General features: G+C 42.0%; 1 protein-coding gene across 2 annotated transcripts in view; it reads right to left on the bottom strand.

The window, feature by feature from the left end:
* Positions 1–4,462: 4,462 nt before the first annotated feature.
* traf5 (TNF receptor associated factor 5) overlaps positions 4,463–18,838 on the bottom strand; it is a 41,567-nt gene continuing 27,191 nt past the window's right edge. For both annotated transcript variants that reach the window (XM_033025623.1, XM_033025624.1), the window contains exons 5-11: positions 18,229–18,390; positions 17,142–17,219; positions 15,500–15,574; positions 15,140–15,232; positions 9,282–9,422; positions 7,726–7,894; positions 4,463–5,197 (exon numbers count right to left, since the gene is read on the bottom strand). In XM_033025623.1, coding sequence (XP_032881514.1) covers positions 4,617–5,197; positions 7,726–7,894; positions 9,282–9,422; positions 15,140–15,232; positions 15,500–15,574; positions 17,142–17,219; positions 18,229–18,390 — 1,299 coding nt within the window. In that variant the 3' untranslated portion in view covers positions 4,463–4,616. The remainder of the gene's footprint in view (positions 5,198–7,725; positions 7,895–9,281; positions 9,423–15,139; positions 15,233–15,499; positions 15,575–17,141; positions 17,220–18,228; positions 18,391–18,838) is intronic.

Below are 18,838 nucleotides of genomic sequence, written 5' to 3'. Positions count from 1 at the left end.
TTCTTGCAAATGTGCCGAGCGCGCTATTCTAATTCTCTCCCTGTTTGCCCTCAGTGTAAGTGGAGAACTTTCGTTTTGTTTATTTCAGAATACAAACCTCCAAAATGTAGCTGTACTTGAGACTGAGTGGCATTTCTAGCGGAGCTGTAGAAATAACACAAATAATACGTGGATTTATGGTATGCCTATAAATGCTGACATCGACGCTTTAATATTTAAAAAAAACAATATCGAATCGATGGAGCGCCACAAAATAACAAGCTCATTCTATCCTGTCACTGCCATTATAGGAGAGGGCGACCTGAATGAACCTTGTCCACTAATTCTCATCAATGGAACTGGCCAATAGTCACTATTGTATCCTTAATGCAATCTTTCATTGGTCTCCTTTCCAGGAGTTTAAAGATCTTAACGATGTCACGTTTCAATTTGCTTTCGTAACGATTGCAACTAAACACAGAAAGCAAGACTTACGTTTTAGTTTCCACATGTCTGCAGACAGCGGCCAGCGACACACAAATCCTGTGCTGCTGGTTAAGAGAGACGAGCCTCCGGGAGTGACCACTCACGCTGCCCTCCTGCAGCGAACTGAAAGTGCGATCACATCGCTCTGGCTTCACTTGAAATGTGACCTCGGCTGCAACAGGCGGTCGTTTGGATTGTTTCCGACATATAACACCCTGTTCCCACCGGGCACACGGTAGAGGGCAATTTAACTCTGTCCTCTATCCAGAATTGATGTTATTCTTGCAAAGAGTCTCCCTCCCATTGAATGGTAATCATTGGACTACAATCAAGTAATAATTGCTGAGTGTTAACTTTGTTAAATACAAGTGGTCAGTCCCACTCTGGGATGCCGTCCCCAACTTCACTTGGGTTATATACAGTAGCATCACCTGCTTGGTCTATATACCGTAGCATCACCTGCTTGGTTGTAGTGTGAAGGCAGTCAGCGTTGTGTTGGCCTTGATACGTGTATAATTCCCAAGTTGCTCCACATAAAAGTTTTTATGGTGGGGAGAGATAACAGCTTCAAATTCCTATAGACTATCTCTAGAGTGGAAACAGGCCCTTGGCCCACTGTGTCCACACTGACCAGCGATCACCCCTTACAATAGCACTATCCTACACATTAGGGGCAGTTTACAATTTACAGAAGCCAATTAACCTACACGTCTTTAGTGTGGAAGTAAACCAGAGCATACGGAAAAAACCCACACGGTCACAAGGAGAACGTGCAAACTCGGTACAGACAGCACCCGTAGTCAGGATTGAACCTGAAGGCAGCAACTTTACTACTCGCCACTGTACTGCCCCTGTTTGGTAACATCTTGGACGATCTGTCCTTGGCCTAGGTGTAATCATGAAGAAGGCACAGTGGTGCCACTGCTTGCTTAGAAGTTTAAAGAGATTCAGCATTTCACTGAATATTCCAACAAACTTCTACAGATGTACTCTATGAAGTAAACGAGGTAGACAAAAATGCTGGAGAAACTCAGCGGGTGAGGCAGCATCTATGGAGCGAAGGAATAGGTGACGTTTCTGGTGGAGACCCTCAGTCTGAAGAAGGATCTCGACCCGAAACGTCACCTATTCCTTCGCTCCATAGATGCTGCCTCGCCTGCTGAGTTTCTCCAGCATTTTTATCTACCTTCGATTTTGTCCAGCATCTACAGTTCTCTCTTAAACTAGGAAGTATCCTGGAAGGCTGCATTTTCGCCTGCTGTGGCAATTCCAACACACAGGAATGCAAGAGGCTGCAGAAAGTTAGAGGTCTTGGCCCAGTCCATCACAAACACAGCCATCCCCTCCAACAAAGTATCAATATGGGAGCACTGCCTCAAGAAGGTGACATCTGCAGGGCTGCCAACATTGGGTGAGAGTGAGAAATTGCAAGGGAGGGTAGCGACCGAGGGGGGGAGGGTGTGGGAGGTGGGGGGGGGTGTCCCTTCCACGGTAGGGAGCTTTCGCATTTTCAGCTTGAAATTGTGCAATCTGGTGCATACTGTAGCAAGTCTTTTAACTCATACTTGAATGCAACATTTATGCTTTAAATTGGATTAGGTATGAATAAGGTTAGGCTAAATTACATTCCTAATTACATTCCACAGTAGAGCCAGGCTCTGATCAACAGGTGCAGCACATGAGTGACTATATTCATGTTGAAATCAGATTATAATTCATGCTGTTATGCATATATATATAGAGAAAAAACAGAGAAACAAGGCAAGAGTTGGACTTCCAACACTGTTCTGCACAAATAAATCAATCAACCTTACCCTTTGACTATAGAAACAAGACAAAAATAATACTACATATTCAGTCATATACGGTTCAATAAAATTAAGATATATATGTAAAACATGTAGTCTGAATCTGCATCCATGATGCTACTACAGGCAACATTTTATTGTTCCTGTACCTTTTGAGGAAATGACAATAAACTCAATTTGACTACGACTCGATTCTCTGTGAAGAATCTGATGGAACTGTTTTTTACACCAGCTGTAACTAAATGCAAGCACAGATGGCAGACTGTCTGACTTTACTGATTATCTCTTGAGCTTAAGGAACGAGACGCAAGACCAAAGCTGAAGACTACAATGACCTTAGCTGTTGGAGTTGTGGTGCGTCCTTACAACTCTTGTGCAGGAGGTGACGTGATCCCTGATGGTCTCCCCAGAGAAATGAAACCATCCTTTCAACTGCTCCACAAACAACGACATGCATATGTCCTTGCTGTTAACTCCGTTGGGAGGATAGGGTATCTCTGAACATAATCAGTTCTATTTACGTTCTCTTCAGCTGCAGCTGTTTTATTCTTTCTTTTATTTTCTTCACAACTACTGTCTCCTTCCTACCAGAATGGAATTCACAAATGTATGAACAGAAATGCTTTATGATGCTACAGTCATCTTAAGAATTCAGAATATTCTACAGCTGCAACAAACCTTATGAAAGAATTTGGGTCCTGTGCATACCTCCTAAAATGTTCTACTGTATTCTCTGAAACATCACAGTTCATTTCTATTTCTCTTGTTCATATGTTTGTAAGTATTAGAATTCAAGATACCAGAACTAGGGATGCTTTTCACTGAGAGGTCCAGCCTCTGCAGTTTCTGTCTCCATTTGATTCTCTTTGTCTTGAAGGCGACATGGTAACCCCAACAACATAACCAGTTATTGTCTTTAATTGACAAATTTTTGAACATATTTGACTTTTCTATTAAAAATAAAAAACGCATATGCTGGTGATTTGAAATAATAATGAAAAATGCTGGAAATACTCCATGTCAGACAGCATCTATAAAGAGAGACAATGCTGTTTATGTTTACATAGATTTATAAACATGTGTTAAATGTACCTCGTCCTGAAAAAGATAAAGTAAGAATTTCACATCTTTTTATGATAGGCCATAATTGTCTCATCTTAAGCATGAAATGGTCTCTTGGGTCTGTCAAAGTCTAACACCCACTTTGATTTAACTAACCCAAACTGATTAAATACCATCAACCAGTTGCCTAGACTGTAGATTTAAACAACGATCAATTTTGCAAAAGGAGCTGTCACTCATACACAATATTACTTGTTTCAAATGCATTCTTTTTTCTTCCATACACTACATGTAATGACCTTAGTTGGTACAGAATTTTGAACGCAGTTTAAAAAAAAAAACCTTTTGAAATGAACTTCCTAAGTTAATATGATTGTACTATTTTGTAATCCTCTTCAATTAAATTTAACGTATGGTACATATTCATTAGTATCTGAAACCCTGCACAACTTGAACTTTGTTTTTGCACACAGTCATTACTTGGCATTTGACCTGATTGCAATAGTTCAATCAAAGTTGGCAATATAACCAGGTGGAATTTGAGCTACTTGCCCAGTTGATGATAATCCTCAGAAACCTCTTGGATGGGAGGTGAGCAGAGGGTGACATTTCCTCAAGATCAGCAGGACGGGTAACTGAGTGCAGGCTACTAAGTGGAGACATAGTGAACTGCAGATGACAATTTGCAAAGAAAGACGCAATGTGCTGGAGCAACTCAGTGGTTCAAGCAGTATCTCTGGGGAACATGGATACATCCCTTCCTTAGACCTTAAGTCTTGGAAGTAGAAAACAAACAGTGACAGCCTCCAATGGAGTTTCTACGGATTGTTGGTTAAGCCTCCATTATCCTGCAGACAAATTCTCTGATGGAGCCAAAAATATTTATAGGAATCTCTTGTCCTAAAGGAAATGAGGCCTACACAGGTTCCAAACAACCACCAGATCTGACTAAAAGCCCTGTAGCATTTGGGAATCTTGCACGTTATGTTATTCCTGCATTAAATTCATGGACCAAAAAGTCAACAATTTCTACCTCTGTGAATCCTAAGCAGATCCTAAGTCTGATCGGATTTAAATATAAAAATAATCACTAAGTGAACAATGTAATTAATCAGCAATCATGCACATGTGAATGAGATCTGCATTTAATAGAAAAATAAAAAAATATTCACAATAATTATATTAGTCTTTCCCAAGCTTGGTGCTCAATAAAATATAGTAACATAACATTCAATATCGAACAATGGATCCATTAGTTTGAGTAAAATTTTAGAAATTCGGCTATTGATCTTCAAGATCAGTTAAGTCCACGATGACTTTGATGAACAATGTGTCATCTTTTATATATGTCCCCATTTTCCCAACTTCGAGAACTGCAAAGGACACAAATCGTGGACATCCAGATGCGATATTCATTTCTGAAATTGGTCTTTTGAAACTGGTGCTGCTGGCATCGGCCTTAAAGAGTTCTACAATGTGATGTTTCTTTGGGCTCTGGTCAAGCAATGCAAGAGTGACCTTCTGTTTAAATGGCCACATCAACAGAGAGTCATATTCGCCTTTCATAACAACAAAAAACAAAGATAAATGTGTTCCTTTGCCTGCACCGTCTCCATTTAAATATGCCCTAGCACAGAGCCTGTATCCACACCGACTTGTGTAAAAGGGTTGGCTAAAAAGAGAAACAGCAGCTCCCACTGCTGCCTCCTGTTTTCTCCTTCTGTAGTTGCAGATCTTCCATATCAGTTTGCCATTGTATCCAGCTGCTTCCAAGACTCGAAATCTCTCATTAGTCTTTTCTAGTAGTTTCTTATGGGCATTTAACAATAATTCGTGTTGCTTCAGACATGGCTTAAAAGAAACTAAAGTGGGAAAAAATGCACAATGTCATCATATTAAAGCTTCCAAGGTGTGCATAAATGATCAAAATGTTGTTAGCTATATTAGAACAATGCATTGCACTGGTAACCACAAAAGGAATACAAGCTGGATGGCATATTCCTCTGATGCACTACAAAATGCAGATAATACTAAAAACTGGCATTAGTGAATTGCAAAGGGTGGTGATAGGATCGTAAGAAGCCAGAAAGTAGAACCATTCAAACCAAGTCATTATGATAGGATTAGTAACACAGCTATTCTTTATAAAGATAATAACTTTGAAACAATCATAAAATATACTGCACAATTTAGGTCAGGTCGGAGAGAGTTCCCCCCGCCACAGGTACCATGCAATCCCGTGCTACCTGTTCCATGGTCAGATAGTAGGTGACTAAACAGTCTCCCCCACCTGGTTTGCCAGGTGAGGAGGGGGCTATGGACCCCCAGCAGGACCAAAAACAAGACCTGTCAAAGGGCGGATGAGCTTCTAGCGATCAAACGGCCATCCACACTTCAGTAGAAGTTGCGATCACTGTCGTGCATAGCATTGTAAGGAATGATGATAAAGCACACACACCAAAATCCTATACTTCCAGTGGCGGAAATCCGCAGGAACTGGAGGACAGAGATGTGTGGTGCATCCGTCACCGTTCCCGTTGGAAACCAGCAACACTGCATCACTAATGTTTTCAACGATGATGAACAATATGATGAGTTCATATATATTGATGTTTTTCTGGATAAATATGTTAATGTTAAAATGAGCATCTAATACATCAAACTTATATGTGATCAAACAAAGACATTTTGTCATCGCTAGGGTCACCGTGATTTTCTGTTATTTTATAAAATACTATTATTAAAGTGTCCAAATTATTTCTGAATATGGATATGAAAGGGATAAGAGAAGAGAATTGAAAAGCCTCCATTTAGGCTATTCAATCATGTTGAAGGGACATAGCAATGTTAACCATAGGACTTCATTCAATTAGACTGTGACTGATTTGTATCTCAAGTCACTTCCTCTGGTGGAGGGATCCAGAACTGCATAAGACCATCCTAAAAATTAAAGCTGGTCATTCAAAAAGGAAATTAAATCAAGAAACAAATGTAATGTGACTCTCTCTACCCTAAAAACCGTAGATGTTGGGAAAAATAACATTTTAAAGATTTTACTCTGACCATTTTTAGTCGAGTAGAGTGATGTTCAAAGTCCTTCAACATTCAAAATATCAAGGCTTGAGCCGCTTCAGTATCTACTCAGCAGTGTCAGAATATACAGCACCCTCAGAGTTGCTGGACTATGCAGTAATTGAATCTACTACATTTTCTATGTTTGATGTTCAGTTTATGTATCTATGTTGAAGAAAGGCATCAGCATCTAACATTGTGTAATTTTAATGGTAAAAAGGAAACTAAATTGCTTCAGAATAATTAATTTTATAAAGAAAATTAGCATTTCCCTTCAAGATGGATATTATGTATTTTAGAACTACCATTCATGGTTAATCAACGAGCATTTACATTATATTAAATGTCTACCATATACATTTATAGTCTCTTGGAATATATTATGGACATAACTTTACATTCAAAAATATAATTCTAAATCCTTGATGTAATTTTAGGTGGATTTTCTACAATTTATATTTGGCCTTAAACCACCGGGTGGCGCCATCAGCGATAGCAGCCTCGCCAACGGTGTGTCTGTCTTTTCGTCTTTTTTGTTATTTTTAGTGTGTTTTAAAAAGTATGTATTAATGTTCCCTGGTTTGTTTTGTGGGGGTGGGGGAGGGAACTTTTTTCAATCTCTTACCTTGCCGGAGATGCGATTGTTTTCCGGGTCGTATCTCCGGTCGCTCTGCGGCCTAACATCATGGAGCTGGCGGCCCTGCTCGAGACTGACTTTGAGACCCACCGCGGGGCAGTGGACTTACCATTGGAGCCTGCGATCCCTTCCCTGGGATCGACACTCCAACCGCGGCCTGCGGATTTCAACGTCGAGGAGCTCGCAGTCTCGGGTGGAGACTGATGTCGGGAAGCTCCAAAGTTGCAGGAGGTTCGAATAGCCCTGACCCAGGGTCCGATTGCCCAGCGTGGGGGAGCTTGATCGTCCCGATGAGGAGGGCCTGACTGCCGGCTACGGAAGCCAGGATCGCCCCATCAACGGAAGGCTCGAGGCCCCTGACCGCGGGAGAACAAAGAAGGGAAGAGATTGAACTTTTTTTCGCTTTCCATCACAGTGAAGAATGTGGAGGAGTCTCAGTGGTGGATGTTTATATGTTAAAATGTATTTTGTGTGTTCTGTTGCTTTTTATTGGTATGACTGTATGGCAAATCAAATTTCTCGTAAGTTGCAAAACATACTTGGCTAATAAAGTATAATTATGATTATGATTAAAACAGAGAAACTTATTGTCAGGTTTATGCAAAACATGTAAATAAACTTTAAACTAAAAGATTTACAAATTATATTATTTAAGGAAATAATCAAAAGGAAAGAACAGACCCATTGACACAATGTTATTTTCAGCAGTTTCCACCTTTTCCTTCAATGCAATAATTACTTCCTTCAGTGATGTTATTTCATTATTTCTTTCTTGATCTAATCTTCTGCAAAGTTGTTGTGAATGTTGCTCAATGGTTATTATTTTGTCAGCATGTCCGGCCAGGATTTTCTGTTTTAATGTAAAGTTTTATATTGCAGCAAGTATCAACAAAGAAAAAAAAGGTCAGTATTCTGCTAATTAGTTTTGCTTAACTTTCATTACTCAAACAACATTATGACTCACACTTACACCTCATATAAGGGTGAAGAATTCTTAAAGACTGCATGTAAAAACATTTTAAAAACTAATAAGTAAAATAATAAGAAAAAAGCAAATATCCAGTGCATGGAAGAGGAGTAGCAGTTTGTCCATGCCAGAAAAATTGTTTCCATTACAGGTTTAACATTTATTTTAATCTTGTACTGCAGGCATAGCAATAATTTCATTAGTTTGGATATTTTTCTTTGCTCTTGGCAATGTAGATGAGATCTGTAACTTCATGTAGGTGAAATCTAAGCCATGTAAATTTAAGATTAAATAGCCCTGATATAGCCACTGCAAATTTAAATTCATGCATTTGTATGGTGTATTGTCACCTCAAAGCTTCTCAAGCTTAATGAATGATTTACAGGACATAGAGATTTGGAATAATGGATTACGCATTTTAATCCCTCAGTAGAATAAAAAAGTCAAATTTAAGATTCCTTTAGATCCTTAAGGATTCCCCTTAAGATTTATTTAAACTTAGCCAGAATGGAGTAAAATATTTAAAAATACATAATATGCTTTATGCATGAATAGAATAAAGTTCAGGACATAATGATTTAAAGCAAACATGTCTTGCTTAAGATTTCATGAGTTATGGAGCAGATGGTCAACCAGAGGAGTTGCCAATTTAAATATTCTTATAATGGTTTGGATTTTTTAAGTCTTTGCTATTTTTAAAACCATTACGAAGGGTAACCTTGCAAATAAATAATTGCTGTGTCTAGCTCAGTCATTGTAATTTTACTGATAGAATACCTTCAGTATTACTGACAAGATCAGTTAAATAGAGGACGCAAGGAACTGTAGATGCTAGAATCTTGAGCAAAAATCGCAAAGTGATAGAAAACTCAGCAGGTCACACAGCATCTCTAAAGAAGGTTCTGGCCTGAAACATCACCTATCCATATTATCCAGAGATGCTGCCTCACTGGCTGAGTTACTCCAGTACTTTGTATTATTTGCTTGAGATAAACTAAAAGACACACTAATTAAAAAATTGCCAATTTACAAAAAAAAAAATCACAAAAGTCAAATGGCAAATATATGGCACTTGGGATTTTCAGGGACGAACCTGCTGGTGCAAATACAGAAACCAGGTTTATTTTGTTTAATCAGAAAGGGTCATGTGGTTTGTTACAACATGTTTTACTAGCTGTCACGATGAAAATATATGAAAATATTTAATATCTATGTGATAGTGTTAATATTTAAAAAATATTTATAAAAAGACTACATGCAGTTCATGTACCTGTGTCTTTGCAATCTCATCATCGTTTTTAGAAATAACCTCACTCAAATGTGCAACCATGATGTCAAGCTTGTTTATTTGTTCTTCCATCTGAGTGATAATGTGGTTTCTTTCACATAATGTTTTTTGCAGATCCAATATCTATGATTGAGAAATAAATGAAACATTTTGTCAAAACCATAAACTAAGGAAAAACTAAAATTGCAATCTGTATATCAGTAATATATTTTTATACTCAGACATTTAACTTGTTTCAATGCAAGTGTACTGCATTAAACTAGATTACTTTAGAACATATGTTGGCTGAGCTTATTATTATTGACTAATGTACCGAGGTACAGTGAAAAGTTTTTTGTTGCGTCCTATCCAGTTAGCAAAAGACTATACATGATTACAATCAAGTCATCCACAGTGTACAGATACAGGATAAAGGGTATCATAATGCATGATAGCAGATCCACTTCTGGGACCAGCACGCAAAGAGTGGCCTGGCTAGGGTGCCATCTTAGCACACACAAACAAGCCCTTTGGCGCCCAATGTCAGTGCCAAACATGATGCCAGGTTAAACTAATCTCCTCTGCCCACAAGTGATCCATATCCCTCCATTCCCTGCATATCCATGTGTCAATCTAAAAGTCTCTTAAATTCCACTATCCACTACCACCCATGGCAATGGCTTCCAGGCACCCCCACCCACCATGTGTAAATAAACGCCCCACTCAACTACTTTAAAGTATGCTCCTTTCACCTGAAAGCTATGTCCTCTAGTCTTTGACATTTCCACCCTGGGAGAAAGGTTCTAACTGTGCCCTATCTATTGCTTTCCGAATTGTATATACATGAGTGAGGGAAAATTAGCTACCCCATTTACTTTCACAACAACTAAAACAAACAATAAATACATATATGGGTTTGAACATTGTGATTGTCTGGGGGCATGAAGTGTACCAAATAATATATGCTCTTTTCTCATAATAAATTTTGTAAAAGTTAATGTTTCATAGTCTTACTCATAGTTTTATAAGGAGAATTACACCAAGTAACATCTCCTAGAAGACTGATTCATGAACACCATTGCCAACTGCAAGTTCTGGATGTTCTCCGATTGGGGGCGAAGACATAAGGTACAGACCACTAGGGCGCTGCATTGAAGGCGTCTCTGCCTACAGCCTGTCCGTTTTTTCCTATCTTTTTTTTATTTTAGTTTGTCTAACAGTTTAGTTTTGGGGATTCTTTAGTTTTTCTATGTGGGGAGGGGGGGAGGGGTAAGGGGGAAACCGCTTCCCAGTCGCTTCCTGGCAAAGATGCGACTATTTCTCCGAGTCGCGTCCTCGCCGCCCACCTCGCGGCCTGCCAGCTGGATCTGAGCGGCCTTTCCTACCGGAGACCGGGGACCGGACCAGAGCTTCCGCAGCGGCAACGGCGCGGCGCTGGTTTCACCGTGGAGCGGGCGAAACCTACTTGGATCGCCGTTTGAAGCTCCGGAGCGTGGTTCGCGGAGCTCCCAGCGCGGGTGGCGCTGACTGACATCGCGGAGTCCCTGGGGCCCTTTGCCGAGGGCCGCCAGCGGGAGTCTCCGCTTGGCGCGGCCTGGGGACGTCGAGAGCTCAGCTCTCGACTCCGGTGGGAAGCGGCCGTTTTGGAGGTCCAAGCCGCTGAAGTTGGCCTCCAGTCCCGATGTCGGAGAGCCAACATCCCGGCGAGCGGGTCTGAGCGACGGGCTGCCCGTGGCGGTGACTGCGGAGGTCTCCGGAGGCCCCGACCATGGGTGAACATCAGAGGAAGATGACTGGTGCCTTCCATCACAGTGGGAAACTTTTGATTCTGCTGTGTGGGGATGTTTTATGTTGAACTCTATTAACTCTATGTTGTGTTCTTTATTTTATTGTATGGGTGTATGGTGATCACATTTCACTGTGCTAACTGGCACATGTGACAAATAAATGTATATTGTATCTTGTACTGCAAATGTGGTTTGGATATGTTGAGGTCCTAGGTCTAAAAGTTGTAGGATAAAGTTTACTGAAAATGAAGGGACAATTCTAGGGATCTGAAAACAGAGGATTTATTAGCTTAGTTTGTTTACAGATACAGCGCGGCAACAGGCCCTTCGGCCCACTGAGTCTGCACCGACCAGCGCTCCCCATTACACCAGCCCGCATTACCTACAAGGGACAATTTATCATTTTTACCAAAGCCAATTAACCTAGAAACCTATGTGTCTTGGGAGTGTGGGAAGAACCCGGAGCACCCAGAAAAAACACATGTGGTCACGGGGAGAATGTACAGACAGCACCCCTAGTCAGGATCGATCCTGAGTTTCTGGCACTGTAAGGCAGCTACTCTACTGCTGTGCCACTGTGCCACTGTGCCACCCATTAGCCAAAGATTTCAGTGTTTGAATGTAGTGGAGGAAATGTTGCGATTAAAGACCACAGAGTGGATAGTGGAGAGTACTGAATTGAGAATAATGAGTGGTCCTCAGAGGAAGAAAGAGTGAGGATTTTGTGATTGTATGAAAATTAGTCATCGGGCCAAGGAGCTCTAAATGGAGAAGTTTGAGATTTTCAATTGTTGAGGAGGAATGCAGAATCAAGGGCAGAGCAGAAAATGGCATTTTAAGGGTTACATGCATTTGATAAATTTGATGTAAAACTATGTGCCTTGCATTAAATACTAGACTAAGTGGGATGCGTTGGGTCCCATTTTCACATGGGAGGGCGGGTCCCTCATGCGATATTCCACCTCTCCACCAATTCCAATATTGGTGGCCAGTAGGGGGGGGGGGGGGGGGGCTTTCTGGAGCGCTAGTATGAGTGCTGGGGGCCGAAGGGACTGGTTTCCAGAGGGGTAGTATGGACATTGTGGGCCAAATGGATTCTTGGACACAGTTCAGACACTCATGGCTGGTGGACACAGTTCAGTCACTCACGGCTGGTGGACTCACAGTTCAGTCACTCACAGCTGGTGGACTCACAATTCACTCACTCACGGCTGGTGGGCTCACAGTTCACACACTCACAGCTGGTGGACTCACAGTTCAATCACTCACGGCTGGTGGACTTACAGTTCACTCACACATGGTTGGTGGACTCATCCATCACACGCACACCCTCCATCACACACACACACCCTCAATCACACACCCACACACCCTCCATCTCATACACACATCCTCCATCTCTCTCTCACACACACCCTCCATCTCGGCTGCCCTGCCAGCAGCGTTAGTCATTTCTACTTTTTATGTTTTTGTTAGTATGTTCAAATGTGTGTTTTAATGTCTTTCGGTGTGTCTTGTGTGGGGTTGGTGTGGGGGGATAAGGGGGAAACAGCTTTCGGTCGCCTCCTCCTCTTCCATGTCGCCTCCCTCGTGGCCTAACACCAAGGATTGGTGTGGCCTTTCCCGGAGTCGGGCTTGGAGCTTCAGCAGCGGGCGCAGCGTGAACTTTTTCCGATTGCTGGCCTGCGGACTGTTCAGTCTGAAGCCGTGGTCTGTGGTGCTTCTAGCCGCGGTTGCGGCGTCTGGAACCTGCGATCCCTTGTTGGGGACCCCCGGAGAAGAAGAGCTCCGGCCTGCCGGCCCACAACACCTTGAAGCCGTGGACTGCGGAGCTTCTAGCCGCGGGCGCAGCGGGGACCTACCTACCATCCGGAGCGGGATCCTTCGCCAGGAATCCCTGGAGAAGAGCTCCGACCGTCGGCCTGTGGCCTACGTCATCCTGAAGCCGCGGTCTCTGGTAGGGGACTTACCTTCCAGACGAGTGGGCCTGTCATCTGGCCGCCGCAGCGGCAACTGCAGAGGTTATGGCCCCACCCACGGGGGAAAATGGAGGAGGATTGACTGTACTTTGTGCCTTCCACCACAGTGAAGAATGCTGTGGTGAATGTTTGTGTTAAATTTTTATTGTGTATTGTGTGTTCTTTTTTATTGTACCGCTGCTGGCAAATTCATTTCACTGCACTTTATTGTGTATGTGATGAATAAATCTGAGTGATTGAAACCCTCCATCTCACACACACACACACCCTCCATCTAGAAACATAGAAACATAGAAAGTAGGTGCGAGAGTAGACCACCAGGTCCGTCGAGCCCGCACCGCCATTCGCTCATGGCTGAACACTAAACAGACACACTTACCCACAAACAGTAGACACAAGACACAGAACACAAGACACTACCCTCCCCTTTATACCGCTATCACCCCTCTCCACCCCAAGAACCGCGTGATCTCCTGGGGGAGGCAAAAAAACGGATAAAAACCCAGGTCCAATTCGGGAAAAAAATCCGGGAAATTCCTCTCCGACCCCAATCCAGGCGATCGACACTCGTCCAGGAGATCACTCAGGTCTTACTATACTAACCATACCTAGGTCCATATCCCTGCCCTCTCCCCGTAGCCCCTTATCCCCTTGGCAGCTAAAAAACCATCTATTTTAGACTTAAATATATTTAACGTTTCTGCTTCCACTGCTCCCTGGGGCAGTGAATTCCATAAATTAACCACCCTCTGGGTGAAGAAGTTCTTCCTCATCTCAGTTTTAAAAGAGCCCCCCCTTATTCTGCGACTATGTCCCCTAGTTCTAGTTTCCCCGATCATTGGGAACATCCTCGGTGCATCCACCCGATCAAGGCCCCTCACGATCTTATATGTTTCAATGAGATCGCCTCTCATTCTTCTAAATTCCAAAGAGTAGAGTTCCAGCCTACTTAACCTTTCCTCATATGTCAATCCCCTCATTGCAGGAATTAATCTTGTAAACCTTCGCTGCACTGCCTCCAGGGCTAGTACATCCTTTCTTAAGTATGGACCCCAGAACTGTACACAGTATTCCAAATGTGGTCTCACTAATACTGTGTACAGCTGCAGCAAGACCTCCGTGTTTTTATACTCAATCCCCCTAGCAATAAAGGCCAAAACTCCATTGGCCTTCCTGATTGCTTGCTGCACCTGCATACTAACTTTTAGTGATTCATGTACTAATACCCCTAGATCCCTTTGCGTTGCATTACAACGCAGCTCCTCCTCATTTAGAAAATAACTTGCCCTATCATTTTTTTCCCCAAAGTGAATCTCTCTCTCACACACACACACACACACCCTCCATCTCACACACACACACCCTCCATCTCACACACACACACCCTCCATCTCACACACACTCGCACCCTCCATCTCTCACACAAAAACACCCACCCTCCATCTCACACACACACACACCCTCCATCTCACACACACACACCCTCCATCTCACACACACACACCCTCCATCTCACACACACTCGCACCCTCCATCTCTCACACAAAAACACCCACCCTCCATCTCACACACACACACACCCTCCATCTCACACACACACACACTCGCACCCTCCATCTCTCACACACAAACACCCACCCTCCATCTCTCACACACACACACACACCCTCCATCACACACACACATCCGGTCATACGACATCATCTCTTGATTATACTCACGCCCAACTTCTGGACTAAGCGCGAGCTCTGGACTGAGCGCGACTTTCGGACTGAGCGCGACCTCCGGACTCACACACATATTCACACCCTCCAGGGCTTTATCCTCCTCGCCCCCGGAAAGGGCGTTACCTTCATGGTGATTGACAGGCGAGAAGACCAATCTGCTGATCTCACGATTTGTTAAACCTTCATAACTTTTCTATTATTTCACCGATCAGAACAAAACTTGGTGCGCTTGGAGCAGAGGAGAACGGCGAGTAAGGTGGCGAAAAAATCCTTGCGATATAGGGTAAGGTTTTTGCGCAAATTTAATTACAACGCAGACCGGAAGTGGTCAAGATGAGAGTTTTAGTAATAGTATGTAGATAGATTACCTGTTCTTCCAATTTATTATTGTTTGTAACAACAAGCAATAAATGTTCATTTAAACAAGATTGTTCATGTTCCTTGATCTTCCTCCGTTTCTCCTGTAAAAATGGAAACGTAGAAGAAACAGAAAAATAGGTGTTCGGCCCTTCGAACCGGCACCGCCATTCAAGATGGTCATGGCTGATCATCTAAAATCAGTACTCCATTTGTGCTTTTCCCCCGTATCCCTTGATTCCCTTAGCCTGAAGAGCTAAATCTCTCTCTTGAAAACGTGGGAGTTTTAAAAAATAATGCCAACATTACAGATGGTTTTATGATATTAAGTATTGAATACTAGTCATTTGACAATCATTATCCCTGCTTACCCTGGCATGGCAACCATATTTTTTGTAGCTACATTCCACTTCAGCTTCTGGACAGATAGTCAGATGTGCATCAATCTGCAAGAAACCACAAACATTTTGAAATACCAGTGCATGCAGACTTATAGAGTTATGCAAGTATGTTTTAAGGCTATTATTTTTGTAAAAGTGATATGGCCATTGCTAATTTATAGGAACAATGTATTCTGTTGGCTTCTTTTCGGTATCCAAGATAATAGAAATCTAAGGGGACATGTACAGCTTGTGTTATTTAATGTTAATTTTAAGTCAGTGAATTAGATGTGCCAGATGGGAATATTGTTTCTATAAGTCATTTCAATTTCACTTGGACCTGCTACAAAGCATAGACCTTATGGCTGATATAGACACCGCGATGTAGCAATTGGTGCCACTGCCTCACAGTTACTGGGAACCGTTTTCAATTCTGACCTCAAATGCTCCATCTGTGGAGTTTGCCTGTTCTCTCTGTGCTTGAGTGGGTTTCTTTCCTTTGGTATTCCCCCTCAACCCAAAGACATGTTGACAGGTCTCTCTTTTCCTCTCTGTCCCAGTACTGATGAAGGTTTTTGATCTCTGCCTCTTTTTCAAGTATAACAATGATTCATTCATTCCAACATTTCAAAAAAAAACAAAGATTACCTGTATCCTATTAAATTAAAACAGAACACTGGAAATACTCAGCATGTCAGTAGGGGTGGCACAGTGGCACAGCTGCCTCATAGCAGCAGAAACCCGGGTTAGATCCCGACCTCAGGTTCTGTCTGCGTGCAGTTTGAAAGTTCTCTGTGACAGCATGGGTTTCCTCCGGGTACTCCGGTTTCCAACCACATCTTAAAGACGTATGGCTTTGTAGATTGATTGGCCTCTGCAAATTGCCTCTAGTATGTAGGGAGTGGATGGGAAAGTGGGATAACACATAACTACTATGAATGGCTGATCAATGGTTAGCGTAGAATCAGTGGGCCAAAGGGCCTGTTTCCATAGTGCTACTCTAAATTAAACAAAACTAAATGTCAGGTGGGATCTCTGGAATGTGAAACAGTATTAAAGTCTCAGGCTGAAATGTTAACTTTGCTTCTCTTTACACAGTCCTCTCTGTCCTGCTCAGTGTTTCAGTATTTTCTGTTTTTAGTTCAGATTTCCAGCATTAACTAAAGATAAATTCTTCTTTTGGAGGTTGGTAGAGCTGCTGCTCATAGACCCAGCAACCTGGGCTTGATCTTGACTTCAGGTCTAGTGCATAATCAGTTTGTACATTCAACCTCTTGTTCCAGTTTCCTTGCACATCCCAAAGACATATGGACTAGTGGGTCCATTGGCCACTGTAAATTTCCCCAGCATGTAGGTAAGCGATGAAATTAGGGAGAGTGAATGGAGGTGTAAAAATGGGATAAGTATTAATGATCGTTTGATGGTTCATGTTGACTCAGTGGGTCATGGCTCTTGATTCTGTGCTGTGAGGATCTCTGGTTCTTTTTTTTGTGACAGTATTAAGTGAAATTATGCATTTGATAGTAAAGTTGATCAGAGGAGAAATATGGTAATTAAATCAAACATGTTTTCACATTTGTCTCATTCATTAACATCCAAAATCACTATTACTGTTACTTAAAATATTGCTCACCTCACTTCTCATAAAACTTTCACCACAATTGTTTGTGCAATAAACAGGATACTTCGGACATGCGATGACTTCATGATCCTAAAACAAAATAAACATCAATCTGAGCTGATCATGTGCCATTCATATTAAGTAAACTTACTTGAAATAAATTGGAATTCATTGTATGGTTAGTTTTATCTATGGGCCTCGCTCACACAAAAGCAATCAATACAACTCCAGCAGGTTCCCCTAATTTACAGCATGAGCACTCTGTTCCCATTGTCCCATATGCACAATCCACATATGATATGGTAGAACTTTATTTATCCCAGGAGGAAAATTGGTCTGCCAGTAGTCATAAAACACAACAAGATCCATGAAACATGAAATTAAATTTACAATAGACAATACGAGTGGAAATTCCAGGATTGGGGATGTGCAGAGATTGGGGGGGGGGAGAAGGGGAGTCAGTCTATCCCACAACAGAGGGGGAAGAGTTGTACAATTTGATAGCCACGGGGAAGAAGGATCTCCTGTGGCATTCTGTGCTGCATCTCGGTGGAACCAGTCTGTTGCTGAAGGTGCCGGTGAGCTGTATTGTCCAAGATGTCCCGCAGTTTGAGAAGCATCCTCCCCTCCAAGACCACCTCCACTGAATCCAATTCCACCCCCAGGCCGGAGCCAGCCTTCCTGATGAGCTTATTCATTCTGTTGGTGTCCGCGCCCTTCGCCATTATGAAAGTGCAATGTTTGATTTCTAGATTATGCCAAATTAATTAGCATTGGCAAGTTGAGATTGTACTTGGGCCCCTGTGGTAGGGTGAGAAATATCATCCAGGCATCCTTCTTTTATCCACATCAGCCAGAACTGCCAGAAATAATACATTTGTCCTTAGAATTTTCTGGGGAACTCCACCAATGTTCACCATTCAAAATGATTTGCCTGTATAAAGCACCCCCTCATACCTTCAGAACAATCAAACTTGCTTCACAGATAATTAATTACTTTCCTTTTAAATGGTTACTGTTGCTTGATGGGCAAATCTGTCTATGATTAACGGCGAAGCGCTGAAGTGAACAAAATATACCTTTTTGTACAGAACATTACCTTAATATTTTTAAAGATTAAAGTCACTTTGCAATATTGGCAAGCCTCTTCTCTAAATTCACACACTGCTTGCAAATGATCGATTAAATATTTCCTTTGCAAGACAGCGTTGCAACCGTTGATGCATTCTACAGTTTCAAATTGACATTTTTTAAGGTGATCCTAAAAGAACAAAGAAAAGACATTGTATAAGCTCATTGTGAGATTTCAATTTGTTAATTAATATAAATGAAGTAAAATGAAAAAGTTATCATTGTAGTTGAGTCATACTCTTTTTATTTTTGACCAACAGAGTCATCATTTTTTATTTAGTCATCGTCAAATACTTCGAAGGTGCAAAGACTCAGTGACATGTTATACATTTTCTGTTCTGCTTCAGTCTGCCTTAGCCTGACTTTAGGACAGCGCCACATGGTGACTATTTCTATTTTGTTAAGGTGTACATGAGAATGTTAAGTTTACGTACATTTTCCAGACAGCAGCAGGGTAGATAGCGTCCTAATTATGGGTTGTGGGGCATCCCATCATGAAGGAGCAGATAGATTCGCAGTGGTGAATGTTAATTGTGTAACTGAGGAGGTTCAGTGGAAACACGTCTCCGCCAAGCCCT

The sequence above is a fragment of the Amblyraja radiata genome, chromosome 8 (assembly GCF_010909765.2).
Source record: "Amblyraja radiata isolate CabotCenter1 chromosome 8, sAmbRad1.1.pri, whole genome shotgun sequence".
In the NCBI taxonomy this organism is placed as follows: domain Eukaryota; kingdom Metazoa; phylum Chordata; class Chondrichthyes; order Rajiformes; family Rajidae; genus Amblyraja; species Amblyraja radiata.
The sequence above is the reverse complement of the archived record's forward strand: the minus strand, read 5'-3'. Positions and strand labels throughout refer to the sequence as shown.